The 26,802-nt window shown below is 37.0% G+C and overlaps 2 protein-coding genes across 2 annotated transcripts; one reads left to right on the plus strand and one right to left on the minus strand.

The window, feature by feature from the left end:
• Positions 1-5,134: 5,134 nt before the first annotated feature.
• Positions 5,135-9,108, plus strand: LOC145784279 (malectin-like). The gene is made up of 5 exons (XM_082596069.1): positions 5,135-5,284; positions 5,971-6,175; positions 6,401-6,580; positions 6,916-6,973; positions 7,295-9,108. Exons 1-5 carry the CDS (start codon positions 5,148-5,150, stop codon positions 7,552-7,554), a joined length of 840 nt encoding a protein of 279 aa, XP_082452195.1. The 5' UTR covers positions 5,135-5,147; the 3' UTR covers positions 7,555-9,108.
• Positions 9,109-9,706: 598 nt separating this feature from the next.
• Positions 9,707-23,794, minus strand: LOC145784027 (solute carrier organic anion transporter family member 4A1-like). The gene is made up of 12 exons (XM_082595784.1): positions 23,664-23,794; positions 21,334-21,465; positions 19,478-19,744; positions 17,663-17,778; positions 16,684-16,774; positions 16,119-16,325; positions 15,191-15,363; positions 14,892-15,053; positions 13,557-13,726; positions 12,917-13,165; positions 11,934-12,104; positions 9,707-11,465 (listed from the first exon to the last, which is right to left on the minus strand). The coding sequence occupies exons 1-12, from the start codon at positions 23,792-23,794 to the stop codon at positions 11,202-11,204; spliced, it is 2,133 nt and encodes a 710-aa protein (XP_082451910.1). The 3' UTR covers positions 9,707-11,201.
• Positions 23,795-26,802: the final 3,008 nt, after the last annotated feature.

Here is a 26,802-nt window from a genome sequence, read left to right on the forward strand (position 1 = left end):
ACCAGGCAGCCTAGATGCTTAGTGTTAAATAATTCCATCTAATTAGATACTAAAGCAGCGAAAGACCAATTGGTCATCTAGTCAAAACCATTGAGCGTGTAGCCTAAAACTGCAAATTTAAATCAAGATACAATCCTTAACTAGACAACAGTACTGCATTTACATTGCAATCCAGCTAACCAGCCAATTAATTAATCCATAAATCTAGATCCAGCCCATGCCACTAGCCAGCCAGTGCTTCCACTTTTGACAATTGATAAATCCTCTTCAGTTTCCTTTTTTATCTTGAAAAATCCCTTTTTTCTCAGTCGAAAATCCTTTAAAATTTCCTTCATAGACAAGGTTATTTTTGACGTTATTTAAGTTAAAAAAAAGTGCCAATACAACTTTAAAGATATTTTAATCTCATTTAAGTTACGTTTTAACCTGAAAAAACAGAAAATTAGTGAATTGAAGAAGTGGTACAGTATTCCAAGGATGGATCCAGGGGGTGGTGCGGGGGGGGTGCTCACCCCCCCAAAAAATTTCAAAATGCCAACATAAAACTCAGAATTAAGTGACACATTTCATCAAAGCATCAACTTGAAATCTGCACTTATGCATGGCCATGTTGGTCTTTTTTGGCCCCTTTAACTAATATTCAGTTTTTTTTACAAACTGCTATTATTTTAATAAACTAATGGTAAGATCTACTAGCAGGGTTGATCGGTTTAAACCGGGGCAGTTTAAACCGCCCGGTTAAAACCACTTAAAACCTGGTTTAAACCAGGCAGTTTTGACCACCTATTACTGGTCAAAACCCCTTTAGTGTATGAATCATTTCAAGTTGCTTTTCAATTGAATTAAAAATATTACCCTCCATGTTTAGTAATGATGTTCAACTATATTTTGTTTTGATCAACAATAACCTAAATGCTGGATTTGGAACAAAAAATATTCAATTTCTCTGTTTATTTTTGATATTTCAATCAGTTGGTTATTTCAATTATTCAGAAAATTCAAAAAATCAGTTTCTGATGAACCAAAAAATGCTTGGTAGAACGATGAACAATTTGCACAGCCAACGGAAGTAGGCTATATAATTATATACAAGAATTTATTCCAACAATTTTTTTTTTATGAAAAACATTTGCCATCAAATTTTAACCAGTTGAAATAAAACAATGCGAATGCATATTCTAAGATGCCTTAAAATTTAAAGACAGGATAGTTTTTCGAGGCCTGCATATCAAAATGGTCACAACTCACAACTGCTTTTAGATTTCCTAAATAGCCCAGGTAGCCGACCATTCACTACATAAAAATATTTATCTGGGTTTTGACCGGTTTAAACCTAGTTTTCACCGGTTAATACCAGGTTTAAACCGCTTTTTTGACCACTTAGAGATCAACCCTGTCTACTAGTATTACTTTATATTTTGATAGATCATAGCATTTTATATCAGCATGTAACGAATTGATGCTGTGTAGATTATGGAATGTGTACCAATGGAAATAATCATGTGTTTTGTACTGCTCATGTTTTTAAACTTTAGAATATTTCCCAAAATTCCATCACGTTCTTGAATTTTGTTATACCATAAGTGTTTTTTATTTATGCTTGTTTTTAAGACTTGATTTTTCATACACACTTTCTCCGTTTTCAGGTCTTTATTAATATTAAACAAAAACATCTGTATTAACAACATGAATGCTTATCAGTATGCCAAATACAGCAGAGACACATTTTGACAGTGCCACACTGATGGACCTCCTTGAATGAAAATAGATTTCAGCAGCACCCCCCTAAAAATTAGAGGCTGGATCCGTCCTTGCAGTATTCAACTTGCTACAAAAAACAAAACCTTACAGGTAGAAGCATGGCTGATGTAGTTGACAAACCCAATCTGATAAGATAAAGTTGCTGAATAAATTACAAAGGTTAGCTTCATTTTTTTCAGTAGCAACGGTATATCTAAGCAACGTTGTTTTATTAGAATAGGCTACACAAAAAGCAGCACATCTTTTACAATAACATGGTTTACTTCCTTTGTTCACTGTCCAGCCAAAAAACCGCTTGTCAGTTAGTCGGTTCTGGGATGTTTACCACCTGGAGTCCTGGACATCATTTACCAATTACCACTCTCATCTTTCCCACACGAACTCTTCAACCTATTCCTAACATCGAAAATATACAGGTGGTCTTCTTCTTCTTCGGGGCTCAAGTTGTCAACCTCCACGTGGTGAGCCCTGGATTCGACTGATAACAAACCGACAAGTAGCAAATTGACGAAAAGGCGAGAATGGGAAAGAAAGTGAGAGGGGCGGAGGGGGTTCCGGATGGGGAATGACCACGGAAATCAGCTGATCATCGTTATTCCAATCGTTTTTAAAACTTTTGATGGAAATTTTAATAAAATTTTCTTTAATATTGCTAAAAACAACAATTCTCTTTTTAAGACAAAATTTCCTTGTAAAATTGTTAAAAACCCCTAAAAAATCCTTCCGATTTTTATCCTTCAAAGCATTGAAAAATCCCTTTTTCGGGATAAAATCCTTCAAAGTGGAAGCCGAAGCACTGTAGCCAGTCGTCACTCGTGTGGTGCGCGCTCTCTATTCTCTACAAAAAAAAAACAAGTTGCCAAACATAGAATTGAGATTTTTGGTTTTCTCTTCGGGTGCAACCAGAGCCTGCAGCTACACAGCCAGTTTTGCAAGAAAACGTTTATTGTGAGCCGATTACATTTGTGAATTTATTTTGAACTCATTAAACTAATTGTATCAAATTGTGTTTATAGACTGTGAAAAACAAAAATGTTTGTCCAAAATACGCAATTATATTTCTTTCAGTCGCACTGATGGTCTCGAATTTGGCCAACTCGATGGACGATGCAACCAGTGCTAGAAACGATAATTATCCTGATGAACATTCAAACTTTTCAGTATTCATAAAAACTTATAATAACTTTTTGTAATACCAAAACTAGACATCATTTCAATAAAACTTGCAAAACATCATATACGAAAAACTCGAACTTAAACTCAGAATTTTCAATCAATCAATCAATGTTTTATTTGTCAGTAACAGGAACATAGGTACATGTTTGAAATATGCAATTAATATACACAATGCAAAAGTTACATAAGTTCCCATAACGACAGGGAGACAACGAGACGACCATACGGTCTACTAGTCAATTGCCACCCTACAGAAATGACGATTTTGTCATTTTGTAAGCGAAGAACAGCAGAAGATAATAATAACAATATGTAGTTGTAAACACGTAAGCTAAGTGTTCTCACTTTTTTCATCCCTTATTTTTGCTTCATTGAACTATTCATATACTTTCGCATTGAATAGGTTGGTAATTTAGGTTAAGTGGATCCTGTTTACATCTTGGGTTTCAGCTTGTTGAGAAAATACCTTGTGTTTTGTGTAGAACTGTAGATTGTAGGTAATCGCTGACTTGTCCGATCCCCTCATAGATCGTCAACACACTTGACTGCAACAATATTTTACACGTATGTGCCGGCTCGGTCACGCTTTGATAAATCTGACAGCCGTCTATCGCTGTACCGTATCGCAGCCTACGTTGTTGTTCTGAGTTTGTGAATTCAGCAGTGCAACACATTTCTCTTAGGCGTTTCGGACTCAGGTCTGACTGTAGGCGATTGATGAGTTGGAGTTTGTAGCTTAGTAAATGTTGGAAGAGGGATATCTAAAGAAGAGGATAAGGCTTTTATTACGTTTGACAATAGAAGGTCTTCTGTTTATCTTGAATTGACAATTGGCACCAATAGTAATTTATTAGGCTATTACCTTGTTATCATAACTTGCATTGCTATCTTACCATCAGGCATGGATATTCATTGAATGCTTATAATTACTTGTTAATTCAACTTCCCCTATATCTAGCCTATTTGCTTTACATCTAGCTTATTGCAAAGGCTTGTTAAGAAAAAGGCAGTGGCTATTTGACAGGCGCCGGTCTTTGAATCTAAAACACTATTTGACCGGTCATGATGTCACTATATAGGCACTTCTTTCTTTTTCTCTTTCAAAGCAAAAGACGAAAAGAGTGCCTATATAAGTTCTAAATTCGACTATTATGTTCAACTGATTGGGTGGCGTGTGGGATACGTCTCCAGTTGGTGTTCCAGAGGGAATGAGTTCGATACTACGCGGAAGCGTTTTTTTTTTTTTAAGTTTTAACTAAATTTTGACCCGAAGTGACACAAAAATGTAATGCGTGACCGAACGACGAACTATGAGTAATAAAGTCAGAGTTTTTTAATTTTCTTGAATTTGAGAATTTCTCTGGATAATTTTCCGTTCGTCATAAGAGGATGTGACCGTGTTTGCTGAACAATGCAAAAATGTAATGCGTGACCGAACGACGAACTATGAGTAATAAAGTCAGAGTTTTTCAATTTTCTTGAATTTAAGAATTTCTCTGGATAATTTTCCGTTCGTCATAAGAGGATGTGAACGTGTTTGACGAACGGCGCAAAAATGTAATGCGTCGTTCGGCAAACACGATGGCTGGAATGGTAGGCGAAGAGAAAACATTTCAGATAAATCATTTTGAAATTATGGTTTCCAGATGTTCACTTTTTGATGAATGCATCAATTTTAGATTTCAATGCAAAATATTGATGTTTTCTTCTAGAAGGAACAAATTAATTTCGTTCAGTTTTTCAAGCAAATCTGACATTTAACATATTCCAAAAGCTAGATGCCATTGCGAAAATGATGGACCAAGATTGAATTTTATTCTGTTGGAAAAATCACGATTTCGGTTTTGAACGTTAATTGGCTAGTCAAATTGGTATACTTTCTTCAACCCCTGAAGTTCGTTACGCGACCCCTTGGGGAGTCGTGACCCCAGTTTGGAAAACCCTGCTCTGTATAACATTTGCTAACTGTCTTCTATATAATAACTGACTATACCAGCTGCACTACAAAATTTTCTGCATTTTTAAAAAGAATTGCATGTTAATGTAGTACCAAATACCGTCCTAGTGTCATGAGGATATGGCAATCACTGTGAGCCTCCTTATCCCCTTTTTGGATATCCCTGTGCTGGAATAGGAACTGCTGGTTTTATTGATACTTTATTACTTCCATAATTCTTTCATAATAGAATCATTTTAGTTAAAAAATTGAAATGATGAATTGTGTCTTTATTGTTACATTGCTGCTTATAGCAACAAGTCATACATTTGCGAAGCAACCTGGAAAAGTAATTTATGCTGTTAATGCTGGTGGGGATAGTCATGTGGACTCTTTTGATATTACGTACTTGTAAGTTACACAGTCTAATGTTTGCATGTGCTGATATTACATTGCCCAGTGGTTATTCCTAATCTGAGGTCAAAGCATGATTACTAACAAAAATTTTTTGCCAGAGGAGTATTATTCTGTTACTTTTAATTAACTCTTTATATAATACCTGTTTTTGTTTTCTGGCATAATTCTTTCTCTGCCATTTCTGGGGCTTGTAGGTTTTTAGCCGCATGGCGCACACGATTTTATGAGAGGAATTAGGAGAGAGGTTGCCGACGATCGGGTGCGGGGCTGCAAACGGCTTAAAACCTACAAGAGCCCTATTTCTTGTTTTAATGCAATAAAAATCAGTTTTTGTAAATGTTCAAGGAAAGCTTGATGGTTAATAGAAAAAAGTTGCATTTTAATAACCTGATAAATTCTGTGTTTGATATTATGTATATATATGTTTATGGTTTGACAAAGTAACCTCTCTACTAACGTTGGACTAAAATTTGTGCAAAAGATTAAACACAAACTTTTCATATGAGGCGTTTGAATGTGTAGAAATTCATTTTTCTTAAGTTTAAGTTAGAAGAAAACCTTTAGATTAATTTTATCATAGTGTCAATGTGTTTATGAAATGAAGCTTGCACTGTAGTCTAAAATACAAAAGGTTGGGCTGTATTTGCAACATTTTCAAAAAAGTTACTTGTATTCTTCAGAGCTGATCCTTTAGATGTTGGTGTTTCAAGTGATTACGGTCGTCGCCAACCAATTGTAAGAGCCTCGACAAAAGATAATATTTTGTACCAAACAGAAAGATGGCACGACAGCTCGTTTGCATATGAAGTCCCGGTCAAGGAAGATGGTGACTATGTTCTGGTTTTGAAATTTGCAGAAGTATATTTTTATGGACCCAATCAAAAGGTACTAAGGAGCATCAGCTGCTGGTTTAGAATTCATATTAAGATTTCTATTGGCATTTGTTTCTATCTTATTTTTGCATATTCACACTGTTTCGTGGTACCGTATCCTTGTTTAATGCCATCCTTAGAGAATGAGTCTTGAATGTACAGTACACGAGTACGGTATTTCGTTTTGTGACGTGAATCACATCATGATCAAGTTGTTTACCTTACCTTGTCTTTCTAGGTTTTCAACGTTCAACTGAACGACCAGCATGTGGTACTGCAAGATCTTGACATATTCACTCGCGTTGGACACAGCACCGCTCACGACGAGCTGATCCCACTCTCCATCAAGAAGGGAAAGCTCAGTGTGTTGGGAGAATATTCCACATTCAATGGGATTCTGAAAGTTGAATTTGTAAAGGTGAGCTTAAACCTTGCTTAATAGCTCTCCGCTGTTATTACCAACATCACCATCATGCCAGGTAGGGTTTGACTCCCCGATTCTGTTCTTGCACCGATTGTCTTCGCTTCTTTTCTCTGCCTCTTTTCTTCATCTTCGCATTTAGTTTGACCTTTCTTGCCTCGTCTTTCATCTGTTTTTTTTTCGTGCCTTTTCTGAATGTTCCCATCTCCTATTCACCCACCTTCAAATCCATTGCTTTTCTGAAAAAGTTCTTTTCCCCTTTGTTTCATTAGTGCTTGCGAATTGATCATCTGATGTCGCATTTGAGGTTATTATTATTCTCTGCAATACAGGGCATGGCGGACAACCCAAAGATCTGCGCGTTTTATTTGATGAAAGGGACAATGGACGGTGAGTAAAAGTTTTGTCCTAGACTAAAATTTAAACTTAACATCGCATGTTACTATAGCAACTAAACGAACCAAGAATAAATGAACTTGATTGTAATTGGAATCCATTCACTTCCCTAGAGTTTTACCTTGTAATTTGTGGGCATGCTATCACTTCTCCAAGGATTCTTAGTGAGCTCACATTAGTTACGTGTTGTTGATACTCAAAGTGATTCCACGCTGTTGGCTAATTTTCTGTTTGTTTGTTACCTCAAGTAAAATTTGTTTCATTATTTTGTTACCGTTCCATACTTTCAAAAGAAATTGTCACTTTTTGTGGCAGATGTTCCGAAACTTCCAGATCTTGTGAAGCCGTCTCCTGATGTTGAGGAGGAAGCAGAAGATGACGCAGAAGTTGAAGACGAGTTTGACGATGTGAGCGAAAAGCCAACTACAAAAACCAGCTCCAAAACGAAAAGTAAAGTGAAATCAGGACCCCCCGCCGCTGACCCATATGCGGAAGACAGCAGTAGCTTAGTGTTGCCCATCATGGTTGCATTTGCAGTATTCGTACCGACACTCCTCTGCTTGTGCCGGTTATGATGGCATTGGAGTGCACTTTTATGACGAAGATGCTGTCACCTTGAATAGGAGATTGCGGTTAAACAGATTTTGTGCATGTTTCGGTTTTCTTGCGGCAGTAGCCATGTGTACGGTTTGCAAATGACGGTAAACTGCCCTGTAGTTTAACTTTTGTTCCGTGTAAAATCATGTTCTCCGACGTTTTGATTCTTTTATTTTTTGAAAATATTCACTGGAAGCTGTATTTAAATCGTAGTTTTGCATGGTAATTGGTTTTTATCTGCACGTAAAAGCTGTCCAAGAAAGTGACGCATGTTCATGTGGTCCGCTTGGCTATTTTAATCAAAGAATATAATTCTAACATTTGTATGCACCTTTTGGCGAGATGGTTGGTGTAATTTTGTCATTTGCCCCCCTACCCTTTTGCTTTTAGCTTATAACACTATTTTGGGCGAAACTTTTGTAAACGTGATCGCACTGTTAATATTGGTTGGTTGTTGACTGTTGAGCCACCGGTTGGCTGTTCGAAAAGGAACAGAATGTAAAAAAAACGGGTTTTAATAATTTTTTCTAATTTTTAACAACTTCTCGTTTATCAAAATCGTTACCGTACAGAAAAAGCCGAGTATTTTTTTTATCAAAAACCCCGCGATTAAAAAGCTATTAACTTCGTTTTCAGCTTTTTTGACTAATTTTTTCCACACAAATCATGAGTTATCATGTTTAGCTGTCAAAGGCAATATCTTGTGCTACGTTAGAGCCACATGGGGACGTGGTGCGAGTTGTATTTCTGTGTTGTGTTCGTTGCATTGAGTTTCTTGCATTACTTTCAATTCCGATCCCACGCAAGAACGTTTGATGATACTTGCTTGGAGAAACAATTTTTCTGTACCTTCAAAAAACGGTTCGTATCAAAGTAATTGGGTCGAGAATTCTTCACACGGAAATGAAACCAACCAAACCTACACAACAAAACAGTTTCAAACGTTTTCGGTACGACACTGTGCTTTCGGTCAGGCATGTCCCAACACATTTGAGAAAACTTTACTGGCAAAATAGAATAAAAAATGTCACACGTAGAATCCAGGCTTTGAGTAGAAGAATGTGGTTTTCGTTTTGCCATTTCGGATTTATCCGAATACCGACCATGGTGCAGTAATTCTGAATGGAGAAACACTTAAGTTTGTTGTGAGTATATTTTGGACCCGGTACAAGTTAGATTTTTCCAGCCCCTCCAGAAAAACGCACTGTATCCAACGAGATTGGTTTCTTTAAGTTTCCAGGCTTCCTTGGGAAGTTTACAGGCCCCTAAAATCATTCTGGTCTGGATCCAAAGGTACCCCTGGGCTGGGACCCTAAATTACCCCGGACCCCCTGTCAACGCTACTGATTACGAATGTCTGTACATGATGAACGACCGTCATAACGTGTGCTTCTGACTTACTTTAATTTGGATGAATGCTCGTCAGATGTCCAGTCTTGTGTGCTGCTACTGTAGATTAACTTTATTTGTTTTTGCACCACTTTGCGCATTGTGGCTTGAAGTAAAAATTAAAGAAGTGATTAGCAGTTGAACTTGCATTGTTCATTTCGTGCAGATCATGCCGGTGTTAGTGTTAGCTATCTAAAACCCCAGCTAACAAAAATGGGTCCTTTTTACATTGATTCAATGCAAGAAGGGCAATTTAGTTAGCTGGAATGTTGGTCATAGATGATTTTCAGCAGCGGCGGAACGAACGAAAGACAAGAAGGCAAACCACTGTTTGGTTTTTCCTTTTTATTTTACTTACAGAGCTAAATGGTTGTCGATTGAGTCATCATGGTAAAATCTCATCGAGTTGCCAAAGGCAGGCACGGCACTGGTTTATTGTTTAACCGCAAACCACTCGAAAATAGCCTGTGTGTTACTGTGCTAATCCTATAAATCGAGAAGTTTTCTGAGAGTGTTCTTAAGACAAAAACTGGTTTCGAAACTTACTTTCTGATCCACATTGTTCGTTGACAGTGACTGCCAATTAACTTGCAGCAGGCTGCTTCCCTTCAGTAAGCTCTGGTAGGATGTCACGTGTCGGCATTGGTTGCACTCGACTGATATTCCTTTTTTCATAACTGACAAGTCAACCACAAAGTCTTTAGTAAAATTTTATTGATACAATAGTCACAGTGTTTTGAGCAAATAGTTGGTCACATATCTGTGGGATAAACTAATAATCTGAAAAGTACAAAGTGTATAAAAATACTTTCTACAACAAAAGTTTCAATCGACTGGATGATTCTACAGAAAGAGTGACTGGCCGATCCTTTCTTTGTTGAAATTATTGAAAGAACAGTTAGCAATAACAATATTGATCAATTGTGAAGATATTTAGGCCTACTCTCATACTGAAAGCTCCTCGGAAGCTAATTTTGGTTTTATTGGCTTTGAACCACTGACGCAGGCCCTGGCGCGAATTTTTTTTCCCACGAGATTTCTGTCTCATTTACATATTTTGGTAAAAGTTTGTATTAAAACCGTGTGAATGCAACATTTTCTCGTTGGCACGGTTAGTTCAGTGGTTTCATCTTTTGGCTAGTGATCGTGAGAACGAGGGTTCGACGCCCGTCGAAGTCAAACTTTTTTTTTCTTTAAATTAATTTTTGCGGTGCACAAGAGCTTTTCAAAAAAAGTAGGGTAAGGGAAAGCTTATATTTTATTATCATTGCAGAATTTCATTGGCAAATAGTTATTTCGCAATCTGAATCAACCAATCTCTCAAAACACTTTCGGAAAATCTTACTTTTAGAGTGACTAGAATCAATGAGACAGAAATCTCGTGGGAAAAAAAATTTTGCGGCCCGGGCACCGGTATTGACAGATGGAAGTCTTATTTTGCTTCGTTTAACTTGTTTCGCAGGAAAGATTATTGCCTATAACTAATTCATCTTCCAAGGACAGCTCCCTTGCCTTGAATGGGTAGCTGTTCTTGAAAAGCTGAAGTGCACACCCCTAGAGCCGAAACGAGAGCCTATCTGGAATGGAAGGCAACACGTTCTGCGTTGTGGTTTGAAACGTGGTACAAACAATCGTGCTAAACTGCAATAGTCGTTGAGTGCGGATCAGAGCCGCCACATTACGTCTTTAGACAAAGATGAGTTGACAACAAACACGTGACGTCATAGGGGAGAGTGGGTAAAGAAATGCAAGTAACTTACACATGGTCTATTTGAAACAGCTGGGATTTTTAGAATTTTTGTGCGCTTGCTGCAAACAAAAATATAACGTTGTAATCATGCGAAAAGTACCGCGGTAAATATATGCGTGATAAAATGCTTTAGTTGACTTGTTAGTTGAATAGCCTAAATATAAAAAATAATGGACAAGCCATTAATGAAACGTCAAGAAATGCAGATCCATCTTTTTAGATCGTACCGTGTAGTCGCTTTCAGTGGAGACTAGATCTGTCCAAAAAATAATTGCATAATGGAAAAACAGGCTGGAGGCTTATAATAAACCAATTAGCGATTCCCTGTGTCTCAATAATTAAGGTTGCTTTTGGAGCGATAGTAATTAATCACCGTCCTGGCTAATTTTGAAAATTGTCAAATCAAGCATCAGAATTCTCAGATTCATTGCCAGAATCTTTAAGGATCAAACATTGATAGGGATGATTTTCGTGTTAGATTCGCTTTCACTCCGGTGAAAATGTGGGATTATCATATCCTTTGTTGATTTGCCTAGTTGCACTGGGAACCGAAGTGCCGTAGTCTGTAATTTCTGACTTGGGCTGCTCCGAAACTGGGCTGTTGGACAAGCTCGAGATTGTCAAAATACTTCCTGGTGATGTTGAGTTCTTGTTTGTGTCATCAGAATTTGAGGACACATCATTTCTTGATTCGTTTGCTGCTGGCTTGTAAGTGATCAATGCCGCCAAGAATAAGAGCACCCCAACGATCTATCATACAAAGTTAGTTTAGTTATCGCATAAGTTATTTATTGCCACGTCGGCTGAGCCGAGTGGTGAAAACATCTTTGCTATGTCGCCTAAGTTTGTCACTGTGTATTGCAGCAGTGAAGTCAAAATAAGACATGATTAGCCTATTAGCCTACCGTATGCCATCCTGTCAGAAGAATATTGGCAATGTAGCATATTGCTTATGCAGTAGAGTATTGCTATTTTGTAACAAAACTGTGCCTAAGTTATAATTGCGCATTGAGAAGTTGATGTTTAGTAGCTGTGGGTTAACGTATTCTTTCAGAAGTGCCCATATAGACATACCGGACAGATGTTATAGGCAGTAGCACTATTCCACTAGTAGTCTACTTTTTTGTAAAGTAGCCCGGAAGCAATGACATTCAGTTGGTGTAGGTCGACGCCATGATGAAAGAAAGCTCATTGAAAACATGAAAGACTCCAACTTACTTTTCCAGTGACAAGAAACAACGTAACATACAAAGATAAATCCTTGTTATTGTAGGCCAAGCATGACCCACGAATCCCACATTCCTCTGTCCACTTTATGCAAGCGCTGTCAAAAATGGCTCCCATCACTAAAGGTCCGGGTACAGTCCCAAGCGCTCTTGTAAACAATGTCTGAAATGATTCAAGCTACTTTGAGTAAAATTGAATTTAAACAGTTTGCATTTTCTAAAATGAAATAATTGTTGTCATCAATAAATGGTTAAAATGGGTAGGCTAGCTACAGATAATTGATTATTTTATTATTTGAATACGTGGATACAATTAAGAAAAAGATACAGGAAACTTTCTCCATTTCCCCGTCAAGTAAAGAACAAAAGCTAGATCGTTTTATTTCTGATAAAATGTGTCAAAATACAGTAGGTCTATTTGCACCACAGACGGACCAGTTGGCCAATTTCTGATATGGTTGCCTTTTGGCGCAAATCACAAGTAGTCCAGGCACTCTCAGCTCAAAGGTTTGGTGCACTTATGTACCGGCATAGACAGGGCCGTTGAGATGATAATGTGGGCCCTACCAATGAAACTCTCAGGCCCCAAATTTAGACTTCTTTAAAGAAAAACGCACCATATCCAATCAATACAAAGTGATTTCTTTAAGTTCCCAGGCCCTTTGAATTGGTTACGGGCCCCTAAAATCATCCCGGGCCCAAAGGGACCCTCTGGACCGCCCCTGTCAACGCTACTGAGCATTGGATCTTTCGCTGATCACAAGTTCTTCTGCTGAATAAGCAGGTTTTGTTGCGAAAGCACCAAGTGCATGCGCTGATTAAAATCGCAGATTAATATTACTAATCAGTCGATAAATCATGGAAACTGCTTTACAATAATTTAAATAAAGCTTGATTGGCCGCTGAAAGGATCCACCGTTGGTACATTTAATTCTAAGCAACTGGTTGTTTATTGTAGTTTTGTTGCGCACGCACCTGAATTCCGATTCCAAAAGATCTTCTGCTGAATGGAACGCATCTGATGGAAGCTTGCAACGCTGATAATTCATTGAAGAAGGTGAAAAACATGATGAAGAAACTGAAGATACAGAGCGTAATGATTTCCCATCCGGACCCACAGTGGTCGTCCAGGCAAGCTCCGATTGTGGCAGTCCCCGAATTGTTTAATGATAATTCATTGTCGTTTGTTGAGGAAATACAGCTGCAGTTGTAATAAGTTTCTTCCTACAATGAAAAAAAATGTTGAGATAATATGTGACGACTTTTAGAAAGCGTTCCACTTGAAACAAAATGTCTGAATTTTTAAAAACAATCAATATTGACATGGCATGGAGGTTAATCTCAAAAGGAGATGAAGTCTGGAGATAAACACGTAGGCTACGTTAACTTATATCCCATAATTTTGTTGCCAATTACCTAGCCTAACTGTTTTTAGGTTATTTATTTATTTATGTATAATCTAACTTAGGCAATAACAATGAAAAAAGAGAGATTAAAACAAGTTATTTCAATTGCATTTCCATAACAAAAATATAATCACTTATATCGACCCAAAGATAAAGTGGAACAGTCATTGTAGTTCAGCTAATAATCTTCTTTACGTGAGACAGCTTACCGTTTTATTAGCGCACCCAGCAAAACAAGATGAAAAGTAAGTGGAACCATCACTTCCACAAACCGGGTTATAAACATGTCGATTGCAGCCACATTGACCGTTACATTGGTCAAAAATGGCGGGAACGGAAAGTGGTGAGTCATGGTAAGAGATGGTGACACCGGCAAATTCTGCGAAACAAGTGCAATGTCATGATTAGCATTCTTCGTACAAGCACACTAGGAATCAACGTAGCCTAAGCAATGATAGACTAATTTGGTTCTCTCAGTACGAACATAGAGATTCAAAACCAACCATAACCAACCAACCTGGTTCAGAACAGCTAATGGAATTGATCAAAGTATTGTAAAAGTGACTTGTAGCCTAGTTAGGCTACGTATACAGTTTTTGTGCCTCGATAGTGCCAGATTATTTAATTTCATGTCGTTTTGTTTTTGTTGATTTCTACTTTCCGTAGACCTCTGCTACGTTTGGCATGTATTTTTTTGCTGTGATGGTCAGAAATAAACTGAACTGCCTTTCCTACAAAACGTCGTGGTAATTGTTTGTTTATCTTCATCCTGCATTGCGGGAAAGCGGACTTGAGCGCTATGCATCGGTGTACGCCTTCCGACGTGCACCTGACCCACGCTGCAGCCGACGGAAATGTCTGTTTCCGGTTGTCTACTCTACTTATGACTTAAATTTGGTAGCCTACTACCCATTACTCAAATTTGGTAGCCTACTACCCATTACTCAAATTCGATCAATGGTTAGAGGCAATTATCGTAAAGTTTCTTGCCCAGAGAAACAACAGCAAGTGCGGGTGGCTGGAGTCAAACATGCAGGCTCTCGACTGCGAGCCCAACGCGCTAACCACTCGGCCACTGCTGTATGTGATGCATGAGAGAATATGTGATCAGCTAAAATCCAACAAAAATGCATTAGACAAAAGCTGAATTTGTGAGCGACCAGCAAACTTGGCAAAACATGCCAGCCTCGCCTAATTGGAGCCTACGTCACAGACAGCAAATCAGTTTTTTTTACATTGCTTCAACGTCTGCAATAGCTTACAGGCAGAAAGACTTCAACTACATGCGGATGCATATTTTACCAAATTTGGCCACTAGATGGTACAAAGCGTGCAAAAACACCAGTGATATGTTTCTGAAGGGTTAGTTATTTGAATTCTTTGATTTGTTTATTTGAATTCTTTTTGAACTGAATATATGAATACGGTACTTCATTCCAACACCGTAGGTTACCGATTTACCCAATTATAACACTACAATTGTCAAAGTTATAGTGCTTGTAGATGCAGTCCAATAGGCCTGCAGTAACCTACAAGGAACTTACGTGGGCTGCTGCAAGTGATGAGATAAGAAAATGAACAAGCAGCGGCTAACGCGGGTGCGATGTATGACATATGAAGCATCTTTTTCACGCTGAAGTTAAATTTTGCAATGACTGCCCCTCCAGCAATGAGCCCGCCGGCACCCCCTAAAATCGCCATTAAACCTGAAAATAACAAATCTTGATAATATTTACCAACACAATATTTTATTACTCATTTGGTAAAATATTATCAATTGCAAACGCACGCGGCAAGGCGTTTGTATGTTTGGTGATGCGCACATGTAGATTATTTTTCTTACCAAAGTAAGTCCCAGCATCACTTGGGTCAATTCCAAATTGAGTTTCGATATATTTTGCTCCAAACACAGCAAGGCCTCCTATCAATAGTGAATCAACAGCGACACTCAGCGACAAGAAAATAAATGTTGGGTTGCGAAACAGAAGCAAAATGCATCGAGGCAAATCACGAATTCTGGAAAACACAGCAATTTGTTGAGATTACATTTTACGTCGAAGTATTTTGTTATGACCTTAAATCTAATGTCAAGTGGCTTATAACAGCATTGTGCCATTGTAAATGCTTTGTTGAATTTTCCGCTTGGCTGGATTAATTGTGCATGTTGTAGTTAGGCTATACTAGCTTACCTCGACGTGGATTGACTGATATAATAGGAATGTTTCTACTAGAATGAACACATCAACAAACGCTAAAAGAATAGTTTTTTAGAAGAAACACTATAATTTAAGTTCAATGAGCCACAGCGCATTCTTCGTGTAAAGACGTGCTTATCCAAATCATGAAAATAGTAACTAAAGATTTGTGTTAGGAACAAACGAAGCTAAATGGATCTGCTGACTACATTTTCGTAGCAAGTATGTATGCTCATTTAGATTAACATAGGCTATTAGTTACGAGATTCCTAGTCCTCTCGGCTTCCACGTCTTTTTCCATTAGTTTTTCCCAGAGTCATTTACATTTGAAACGAAATGCGTCGTTGTACTTCATCATTTAAGCTTTAAGCACCTCCCAAAGGGAAGCCAAACATTTTTGAAGAATATTGTTTTAAAAAAGGAAACTTTTAGGATATTTTGAGCTATAGATAAATTAAAGTGATAAGTTGGAATTAAATTTTAATCTATTAAAACAGTAGGCTACCCTATACAGGAAACAAAAGCCATTATGACAAAAGTGTAGACCTATACAAAGTGAAATAAAAGTTAAATTACGTTTTGCCATAATCTTTTTCTTGCGGACTTTCTAGTGATGATTGGTGAGTTTCCTTTTCTCTGTTCATCCTGTGCTCCTCTGTTCCAGGGATGATTCGGGGAAGCATTAACACTGGGACTGATAGAAGAACGCCAATCACACCAAAGATTAGATATCCAATCCACCACGCTCCGACCCACAGTTCGCTTGATTCGTCTAAAGTTGTTCTGCAATATGCATTTCATGAAAGCATGTTCAGACGATTCTGTTGACACTGTTTTATATGTGCAACAATAGTCAAAGCAACGACGCTGTGATCACAGAAGCGCCACAAGAGACAGCAGTATAGTGGCATCGAGTCAGCAGCTTCTCCCAATGTCGTCAAAGTGTCTTTTTGAGACACAGAGGCGTGCTCTGGAGCGGTGTCTAATCGACGTTCTTTCGTGCGTCGCGCAGACTTTCTCATTACACGGCCACGCAATCGCCGAGTAAAACGTATCAATTAGAATGTACATTTGAAGCTGCCATGGAAGGCAAGGTTATGTTTACTCTGCAGACTTGGTTTGAAAATGTGTTGTCGCTTACCTCTCTTCTGGGTATGTATACTCTTGTAAGAATGCCGATCCAATTAGGAACCCACCTCCTGGACCAACCACTGACATCGCTAGGAATATTGCTGTTTATAAAACATTTACAACGTCAATATATAATATTTTTATAAAACTTTGATGTAAAGACAATGGAAACTCTTGCTATACAGTTGCTGCAGGGTATCTGTTTAAAAGGAGTTTCTCGAATGGCTCAGGATGCTGTGCAGTGTTAATCTATCTGTGTAGTAAACTTGCTTCATTCTGCTTTAAATTATTAAAAAGCCCAAAACCACAAAGTTCAATGTCTCACTATATTAATCACATACAATGATACAATGACAGCCTGAACTGAAGTCACGAAGTTTATGAAAAATTGATATTATTACACGCAGTTGAGATGACCCATTGTTGATGAAAATTTTGAGGACTTGCCTCACCTCATCCACAAATTTATTTAAAAAAACATAATGCGAAAGTGTTCTGCACATACAGTCACATACACTGCGTGTTTGTAAAATGGCTTTAACAGTTCACACGCAAAATTAACCAGTTTTTCCGAAACCCACAGCCGCCTTTTGCAACAAAATACAGCTGTCACAAAGTGACGTTTTTTTCGGAGAGCGATCATAATCTAACTAACTTAAGTCAAAGCTTGAAATAGCGCAATGTAACTTCAGTTCTGTACGCCTTTATAGTCTGGTCTGAAGCAATAAACATTTAAACGTGTTTAAGATAACATAACTTAACGTAATCTTCTTCTTCTTCTTCATTGTGTGTCACACGGCCGTAGCCCTGACTTAACGTAATATTAATAAGTTAACGATGATAAAATAACATGTCTAAAGTGGATAAAAAAACAACCAGGGATCTTTTGACGAGTTATGTTTAAAATCATGGCTATGTTTAAGGAGCTTTGAGAAAGCTTAATGCATTGTTCAGAGCTACACTAACTTCATATTATGCAACAATCTCACCATTGTACATGGATGAATATCGCTGCTTCACGTTTTCATCAAGATAAGTGATACTCAGTGAATACAGGGGGGCAGAACCAACGCCAGCTATCACAAATGATCCGTAAAACCAAAACCTTGAAAAAAAATCGTAAGTTGCTTATATAATTACACTGAGTGTGGCATATATATTGTACAGTAAACAAAATAGTGATAATACAGTGAAGTTTAGCAGCCTACTATACAGTATTTTTCTAACTCTCAAAATATAGCCAATAATTGCCCCCTGTAAACCAAACCTTTAGTAGCAGTCACTGTGATAATTGATAGCTATGTTGCTAGAATAAATGCGGTAACTTATTGATAAGGCCCACAAGACAAAAAAGTTATTTAAAGTTTCATTCTTAACACAGTTTACCATCTACTTCCATTTGTCAGTGGTACTCAACCTGGGATAAGCAGGCTCGTGAATACGTTAAGTGTAGAAAATTCACTAAAAACCTTTACAGCCTATTTCATCCTAAAATAGAATTCTATTTGAATAGAGACCTTCTGATGATACCCCTTTTAGGGCGAAACAGGCTGTAGAGGTTTTTAGTGAATAGTAGTTATATTCGATGTACTATAATTTGCTCTGCTTGGGTTTTTGCTTGGCATTGAGCACTTTATGTAGTATAAATAGCATTTACTGTTTAAGTGTAGAAAAGGTATTTAAATTTTAAGTTCAAAAATTTATTTATTTAAGAGTGACTATGATATTTAGGTGCACGGTCGTTTGGTCGACAGACATTTGGTCGACAGGACGTTTGGTCGACAGGACGTTTGGTCGACAGGACGTTAGGTCGACAGAATGATTTATTTTAGGGTTAGGGTTAGGGTTAGAGTCAGGGTTAGATTAGGGTTATGGTTAGTTAACTAACCCTAACTCTAAAATAAATCGTTCTGTCGACCTAACGTCCTGTCGACCAAACGTCCTGTCGACCAAACGTCTGTCGACCAAACGTCCTGTCGACCAAATGACCGGGTACCGATATTTAAGAGTAACCTAAAGGCCTTAGAAAGAAGCCAATAATTAAACTACAAAAACTTTGAGAACCACTGGTACAAGCTATGATTAAAACAGTGCGATTATGAGTTAATGCTTCAATAAGTGTCAGTGCAAGGCTTTGTTCATGAATTTGATCCAGTGGCTTACAGATGTATTTTCACTCTACTGCTGGTAGCCTACGCCATGGCCATGCCTACGCATAAAAAAATGTCGCAAAATTGTTTTCTTTTTCAAGCAGGTTGGCGATGTTAACCAGGGTGACCCAACCAAATGAACAAATCAGCTCTTTTTACATTGATTCAAAGTCTGCAGACGTTGAATCAACGTACAGTAAAAAGACTGATATATTGGCCAGGATATAAACCGATATGACCGACCTCACAGTCACTATGCAAATGTATTTCTTGCACAGTGACGTTCGTGTCATTGTTGAGTTGTAATGCTTAAACATCTGTAGTTCACAAGCCTACATTATTTTTACTACATCGTCTAATGAGGTTACACGGTTCATAATACACACAGCACTACGATATCCTCATTGTTGTGTCTGGTAATTTAAATTAAATCATAGGGTACGTTAGAGTTCTATGATAATTGCACTTTGACAAAGCGTAGAATTGCGTTGGTGTGATGACCTTTAGATTAGACAACTTATATGTAAAAGAAGCTTCCAATTTTTTAGTTTTCTATTACTACATTACAGTTACAAGAAAATTATTAAACCAGAATTACAGCAAAAAAATAACCGCCATGATAAAGTACTATTAAAGTCTAAATATGTAGCCTACTTGAAGTTCTTGAGGGTTGAGATTACACACAACCCTGAGGTTGCATTCTCACAAAGATTGAAGGAATCGATTACGTCATAATGAGGGGCCATGAAGTGCGGCATCGAAAATAATATGCCAGACAGGCCAATGAATAAAATCCCCCATCCGATCCATTGGGGCTTGTGGCCGTTGCCGCCGTAATAGGTTACAAACAATATCGCGAGAGAACCAGCTATGTCGTAAAAGCTTGCAATGAGGCCTGATTCTGTGCTGGTTAATTCAAACCTGCAAAATTAAGAAGCATTGTTATGCTCTGCTGCTCATTGAAGGACAATGTTGATGGTTGATCGATTTGTCCAACGCAACGCCAATTAAGATAAATAAAACAAGTTATTGCAGAATGCCCAGGTTATCACACAGGCTTACCAGAGCTTTATTGTGGCGTTTGCTAACATCTTAAGGACTCCAACAAAGGATTACTATTTACTTGTATTTGACATATTATCATTTTCTAACTTATTATATTTGATAATATTCAGTGTTACGTGATCTTTAATGGCACAGCACTTCTTTGTTCAAGTCAGTTAAAATTAAGCTCTCCCTCACTCTTGCCATCAAATGCCGTGTGGACATACCAATGTTTGCAGACTTTGTATTGTACGAACAATTAAATTTTTGCATGTATTTGAATATAAGTACTAGCGGGTCCTCAACGTCTGCTTTAAATTATAAACTATTTTAAACGTTTTTATACATGAGCACAATTTCAACGTTATTTTAATAGGCTACATCTTACGAAACAGTTATATTCCCTACCTATGCATGGGGTGTTAGAGAGTATTCAAGTTCACGGTCTTCAACTAAGAAATTAGAAATCCATATTAGAATCCTGGTAAGAATCTTATTGAAAAACATGTTGGATTGTTGTTAAATTAAATATATCATGTTTGCCCGAGCAAGTAGGCTGCCGGCTACCGCCATATTTAAAAGGCAAAAAGCCCTGAGTTAGTGAGTTATTGTGATAAAACAAATGGAATTTTTTGCTAGTTTTTGTTTTTACTATGCGAAAATGTCCGCGTTTTTTCTTTAGTATTAAAAAATGCCGTATTGTTGCGTGGTTTCGTTTGGTCATGGTTCTACTAAGTAACGGTCTCACTAAAGTTGTATATGCAAAACAAACAAAGAAATTTGGCAGCATTTTAGACAGACGATCAAAACGACGAGATGCAAACAGAGTGGGAATCTTGTGACTAAAATAGAATAACAAGCAAGAAACCTTTACTGCACCTATAAATGCTGATAAAATAAACAAGTGGCTTATAATGTTGTTTCGTCTCTAGTCTAAATTAGAATTTGAACAACTGCTCCCGTTCTTTGAGTAATGAAGTTTTACTTTTTGGTTTTGGTTGCTATTATCACTTATAAGTCAGTCAAATGTATTTACTTTGTTAAAATTACAAATACTACTAAACAACACATTTTCGTTAAATAAAATTTGAATGACCTCATACAAGTACATACAGTTCAATTTCAGCAATTCTTGTACTTTTAACACTTTTATTTTGTGCTTAGTTTTCTTACAACGTTGTGTAGCACACGGCGCCATTTTGAAATATAAATTTTCAGAGTAGGCTACGATCCCTGATTTAAAATGCATTGACTGCTGTGAAAGTGACCAAAGGCACTCGCATGGCAACACAAAAAAGCAAGTTTTTAATGTTTCTTTTTCTTTCTTGGCACGTGTGCGATAAGTGCCTGTACCAATATTTACCTGAGAAATTTGAGACCTAATGAAATCAATAATCACGCAAACGACGTGATGCCCATCAGCAACCAATCATAATGCCATTAGTAGCCTATGCAATTCCCCATACCTTTTCTCCAACGTACTTATCACAGCCGGTGTGTGACCGTTTATGAAGAACCCTTGCACGATCGCTCCAAAGCTAAGGAAGACCAACGCCCATCTTGTGGTGGCAAAGCACTGACAGAAGTACGCTCGACAACTGAAAAGCAATCCACGGTGAAATGCCGGATTTAATATAAGAGGAAATTACCCGGTGGCGGTGTTTATCAATAGAAAAAGCGCCCGATCCTGATTCAGTGGATCGGGGTTTGATACCCTGTCAGGTCATAACAAATCTCTTATCAAAATAGCGTTTAATTCTGTTTCTGCTTTACATCAAGTCGTGAATAAAAATCCGAAGATATAAAAATGGTGCTTCGTTGTTTGGCAAACTATAAAAGATTCAAAGAATCTTTCCTATGTTTAATCTTATAATCAAAGGAGAGAGGTTTTGGATATGGTAACTTATTCTCCAACGTGCTTGAGGTAAGCTATTTATTCATCCTCCAAAGTTTGTTTACTATTTTTCAATGATTGCTACAGCTTTGCCAAACTTGCGATTGCCAATTTGTAGCATAAATAGGTTAAACTCCTCCAATTTGAAAAGTTGATATACGTAGCGGCAGTAAATGCTATTATGACGTACGAGTTTGCTCTTACTTTTCATATTTTAAATTGGCAACATCTTAAGCTAAAATGTGGCATTTGCGTTTAAGTGTCACCATCAACAAAATCTAGTTACGACTAACCACACTTGGTAGGTTTGGTGAGTAGCCAAAATAAAAATTACCCTGCAGTGAGATATTGTTGCTCATATAAACGTAAACACTTCACAAACAACTTGGTTGCAATAAGGTCACAAAGGCATCTCAGATTACTTGCCTTGGTATGCGAGTCAATTTTCGCATTTAGGATTTAGGCTACACTTGTTATTATCCAAAATGTGCAGGTTAAATGCGACGTTTGAAAATCAGTTTAGTAAAGTTTAAAATTACACAGAATCTACTGCAAAGGACTGCTTTGCAAGCTTGCGCAAACTAACCAAAATTAACAAGCCAGTTTAAAAGTAGTTAGTTTAAAAAGCAAAAAAATCTTGAAAATCAGTATTAGTAATGTCTCTCTGATTTGCGTTTTTCAAAGTATCGTGGAAAGCTGGAAACCGAAAGTACTTGTACGATTACCGCCATTGCGAAATAGCAAACTTTAAAATGGGTCGGCCTGTTTCAACTATTCAAACAATGTAAACAATAAACAATTTTGTTATAATGAGGTGTTTGCCTCGTTGGTGAAGTTTTAAGTTAAGTATACGGCAGGGCAAGTACGCCAACTCTCGTACCCACAGTCGGTCATGTCTACGTTCTTCCAAGCCAAAGCCTTGCGCTTACGACGGTAATCTAGGAGGGAGTCGAACCTCCGTTCTTCCGAGCGCCGTGAAGATCTTGTCCCCACTTGGCCACGCAGCCAAAATGTTAAAAATGTTAGTTCAGATTTGAACCTTTTCTAGATCATAGTAGCCTAATAATGATGACAATAACAATAATTATTTCCCAACAGTTGGTGTGCGTCAATGAAAAGTCTCCATAATTGGCACTTTTCAACCAATAACTATCGTGAATTTCCTGGGTCGTGTTCGGTAAAAGATTCAACTCGTCACATAAAAATGTGTTCATATAAATGTTTTTTTTTCTCGTTCATAATTTGCATAGAAGCCTACATCAAAGTGATGTAGTTACACGCTTTTTACAAAATGAGATAGATTTTTCAAAGATGCTTTTTTTTTTATCTCAGTTGCATAATTTGAAATGATAGGGTAACATTATAAGACAACGTTTAGGCTATGTCTTAGAAAGACAGTAAACTATAAAAGCACAAAACAACAACAATGTGTGCTTTTATGCATTACAGGTAGATATATCATCTCACCTAATGTTGCCCTAAACACTAACTTTAAGGGTTTACCCTCTATCCTTTTTGCTCAAGTTGATTTGTTTTTATTTTTTACTGTTGTATGTTTCGATTCTGCGTAAGATAATTTCAACTGTGTGGGTTTAATTACTTTCATCTGCCGTTTGTTACTTTTCATGAATAATATCTTCAGTCGCTTCTATAAGATTTCATAGTAGGTTACGATTAAAATGTTGTGTGACCTGATAACTCATGTGTAATTGACAAAGTGGCCTGCGACCGCAAAAAGGTTCGTCACCTCTGATCTAAGCAGTTAAAGATTTTGACTCACAATAAACAAATTAAAGATTAAGATATCTAGTATACTTCATGGATAAGCCATTCCGTTTTGACTTGTATAAATAGTGTTAAATTTATTTCATCAACAGCACTCAAGTATAAACGAGGTGTTACCGCTTTCCTTGACAAGAACCACACCCCACTTCAAATCCGCAACTTTCATCAGGAGTGACTGTGTCTTCGTCTTCCGTTCGATTGCTGTTGCTGCTTGCTATACTCAGACGCAATTTAGTAACAAGACTCATTTTTTGGTTCAGTACTTCTAACAGTAAACTGCTTATACCTGATGCCTGATGTAATAACACAGTTTTATACATTGGCTAGTGGTATTTTGAAAATAGTTAAACCTTTGCATGAACCAGTCAAATAAGGCAATTACCTTCCTGAATCACCTCTATGTAAAATACGTAACGTGATAATAAACTCTTTAAACTTAAAAGTTCGGTTGTTGTATTGAAATTATTTTCGTCATCTCACAAGTATTGATCTAAATTCAAACTACCTGTAGACTCAAAACTATGACGTTTTTCAACCTTTTTCTGTTCTTGGTTTTACTTCTAAATTTGTGTCAGTGCCTCATAGTTTTGGCATGCCAACAATGAAAATGAGTTTCATCAAATACCAGGCTTATTGAAGTTTAGTCGTAACCTACCGATGAAAAAATAGAAAAATGGGTTTGTCCTTAAACGTTTTACAATAACTACAAGCGCTTTACTTCCTTTTCTCCTGCCAAACGTTTCTCAATGAATATTTTGCCGTTTGACACCAAAATAAAACACTAATTAAACTTTGGCAGCGACCAAGCCCTCTACTGTATCTCCGCCATATAATTTATTGAGACAAAATGGTCATGTTCCAAAACAAACGGTAATGTCTTTTTTATTCACAGGGCACACGGTCGGAAACTTGAGACGAAGTGGTTGTGGTAAACTAATCATAATGATCATCACACTTTGTTTATATATTCCAGGGTGACGTCAATAAACAACTTTGCAAAATTCTTTTTTTAGAAGCATGTCTGTCACGTTGATAGAGCAACTTAATTCTTAGATATTAAAATGTAAAGCAGGCCTAACGTGATCAGTTCTCGTTAATTAGAAACTTCTTAATTGAAAAATGATAATTTATATTGATATCTATAATTTTAATTGATATTTGTATTTTTTACCTTTTTTTGTTTCGTTAAAATCCTTTCACACCAACTTTGTTGCTATAAGGTACCTTTGTTTGTAACAAAGTTTACGCCAGTAGTTGAAGATTCAGATTTAAGTGAATAGAAAAGCAAGAATTTCAATTTTTAGGCATGTCTTGTGTCTTGCCAAAGACACAGTGTCTCGAGTGCCTTACCAGGGCTCTTTTAAAACTATTTCTGAAAAATATCTCAATCTTTCTTTTTTTTAAGAAGAAAAGATTAAAAAGGTAAATGAGGTAATTTTTACCTTTACATTTTTGAAAATATTGGTTATTTAAGCTTGGTTATCAGGGGCCAGTTTAACCAGTAGGTAGGCTACTTAGCATACCTTAATATTCATGGAAAATATTGTTGTTTAGCTGTCTTTGCTGCGATTTAGCTTAGGAGTGACAAATTTCATTTTCCAACCTACTGCGCAGAGTAAAAATTTACAAAAACTCCTTGCTTTTAGCACTTTTTAAAAACTGACTTTTTCCAAATTGGAATAAAACCGACCCAACAAAACGTTTTTCAATTTGTTGTTTTTGATCTACAAGGCACTTAGTCAGTGGGCCATTATACAGTATTACAGAGCTATAAACCTAATTTACTTTGTTTGGACTACTTTAATTAAAATAAAAAGTTCACATCAAACTATAATTACATTTCATCCCCCCATTTCCAAGTTTTTGATAAATGTAACGCGTATAGTTTGAAAAATACGAGTAAAATAATTTTGTGAAACAAAATCGTGTAATAAAAACGCATGACATCGATTCCAACCATGTACAGAAATATTTTTATTATGTAATCCACCAAGTCGAGCCCATATATGACCTCACGTGTTGCTTTCGTCATCCTACTAATTCTCGCTCCGTTGACGTTGATTTCACATTTTTAGATATCAACAAAACAACAAAAAGTCAGGAAGAAATCTATTTCCAATCCCAACGTGTATTCTACTTTCTGCTCACTCAAAACAAGGTCCAGAACAAAAGGTTGCTAACAAGCATAAAACGTTTCAAAGAAAAAATATTTTTGTTATCATGGACTGGAAAGTTTGCAATCTATTTTAATTGGTTATTGGTTATTTTAATTAGACAAACTCTCTAGCGAAGCTCTATTTTAAACAACCAGAAGTTTAATTGATGCAGTGGAAAAAATGTGAAGTTGAGTTGTTTCTAAAACAACGCTGACAGCAATCTCTCCATTGCAAGTATTTTGCAAACTCGAAACACAACAAAATTAAACGTCCGTTTATCAAATTGAACTCTATAAGCAAATGATACGACATTTGTTCATATTATGCTGAGAGCCGCAAGAAAACCATTAGAAGATTCAACATACACTAACAAATCTATTTGTATGCAAGCAGTAATTTATAAACTGCTATATTTGCATTGCAATATTAGTACGATTCATAAGGCATTGTTAAGGCTTGGTGGACGGTAGCCTCTTATAACATGTTCTGATTGGTTGGCGGTTGCATTGTAGTCATTCGCAGTGGCATAATTTCGACTCGTTAAAGTGGCTACCGGAATCACCTACTATGCTAAAGAGTTTCCAGTTTGTCTTCCTCAATTGTATAAAATTGTTATTAGGCTAGATTTGTTCGATTTGCTGCGCTGATGATGAAAAGAGTATTTTTGGAAAGTTTGCTGATAATGAGCCAAGTTTTTTTTGAGCTCTGCATTGCTTGCTCAAATTGCCCAAGCATTCCAACCACTTTACTCCTAACGTTCAATTATATCCTTTCAAAAAATGAAGCGTTAGCATAATATTTTTTCAAACAATATTCTGCTATGACGTATATTTACTGATTCGTTTTGTATATAGGCCTGGACTAGACGTCCAAACGTAGCCTAATGCCATCTTGCTATAACGCTTTCATAATTTGAAAGAATCTTTATACTTTTAATCCCCCACGTGTTAAGTCAAACGTGTGTTTTGCTTGTGTCTTACCTCGAAAGCTGCATTGTAATACATAAAGCAGCAAGTGTCTACTTTCATTATAATAGAGCTGTATTTTCTTAGAAACACCTTTTCAGTTTCACAGTAGTCTAAAGTAATGAAGCACGCGAT

Source organism: Aplidium turbinatum, chromosome 15 (assembly GCF_918807975.1).
Source record: "Aplidium turbinatum chromosome 15, kaAplTurb1.1, whole genome shotgun sequence".
In the NCBI taxonomy this organism is placed as follows: Eukaryota; Metazoa; Chordata; class Ascidiacea; order Aplousobranchia; family Polyclinidae; genus Aplidium; species Aplidium turbinatum.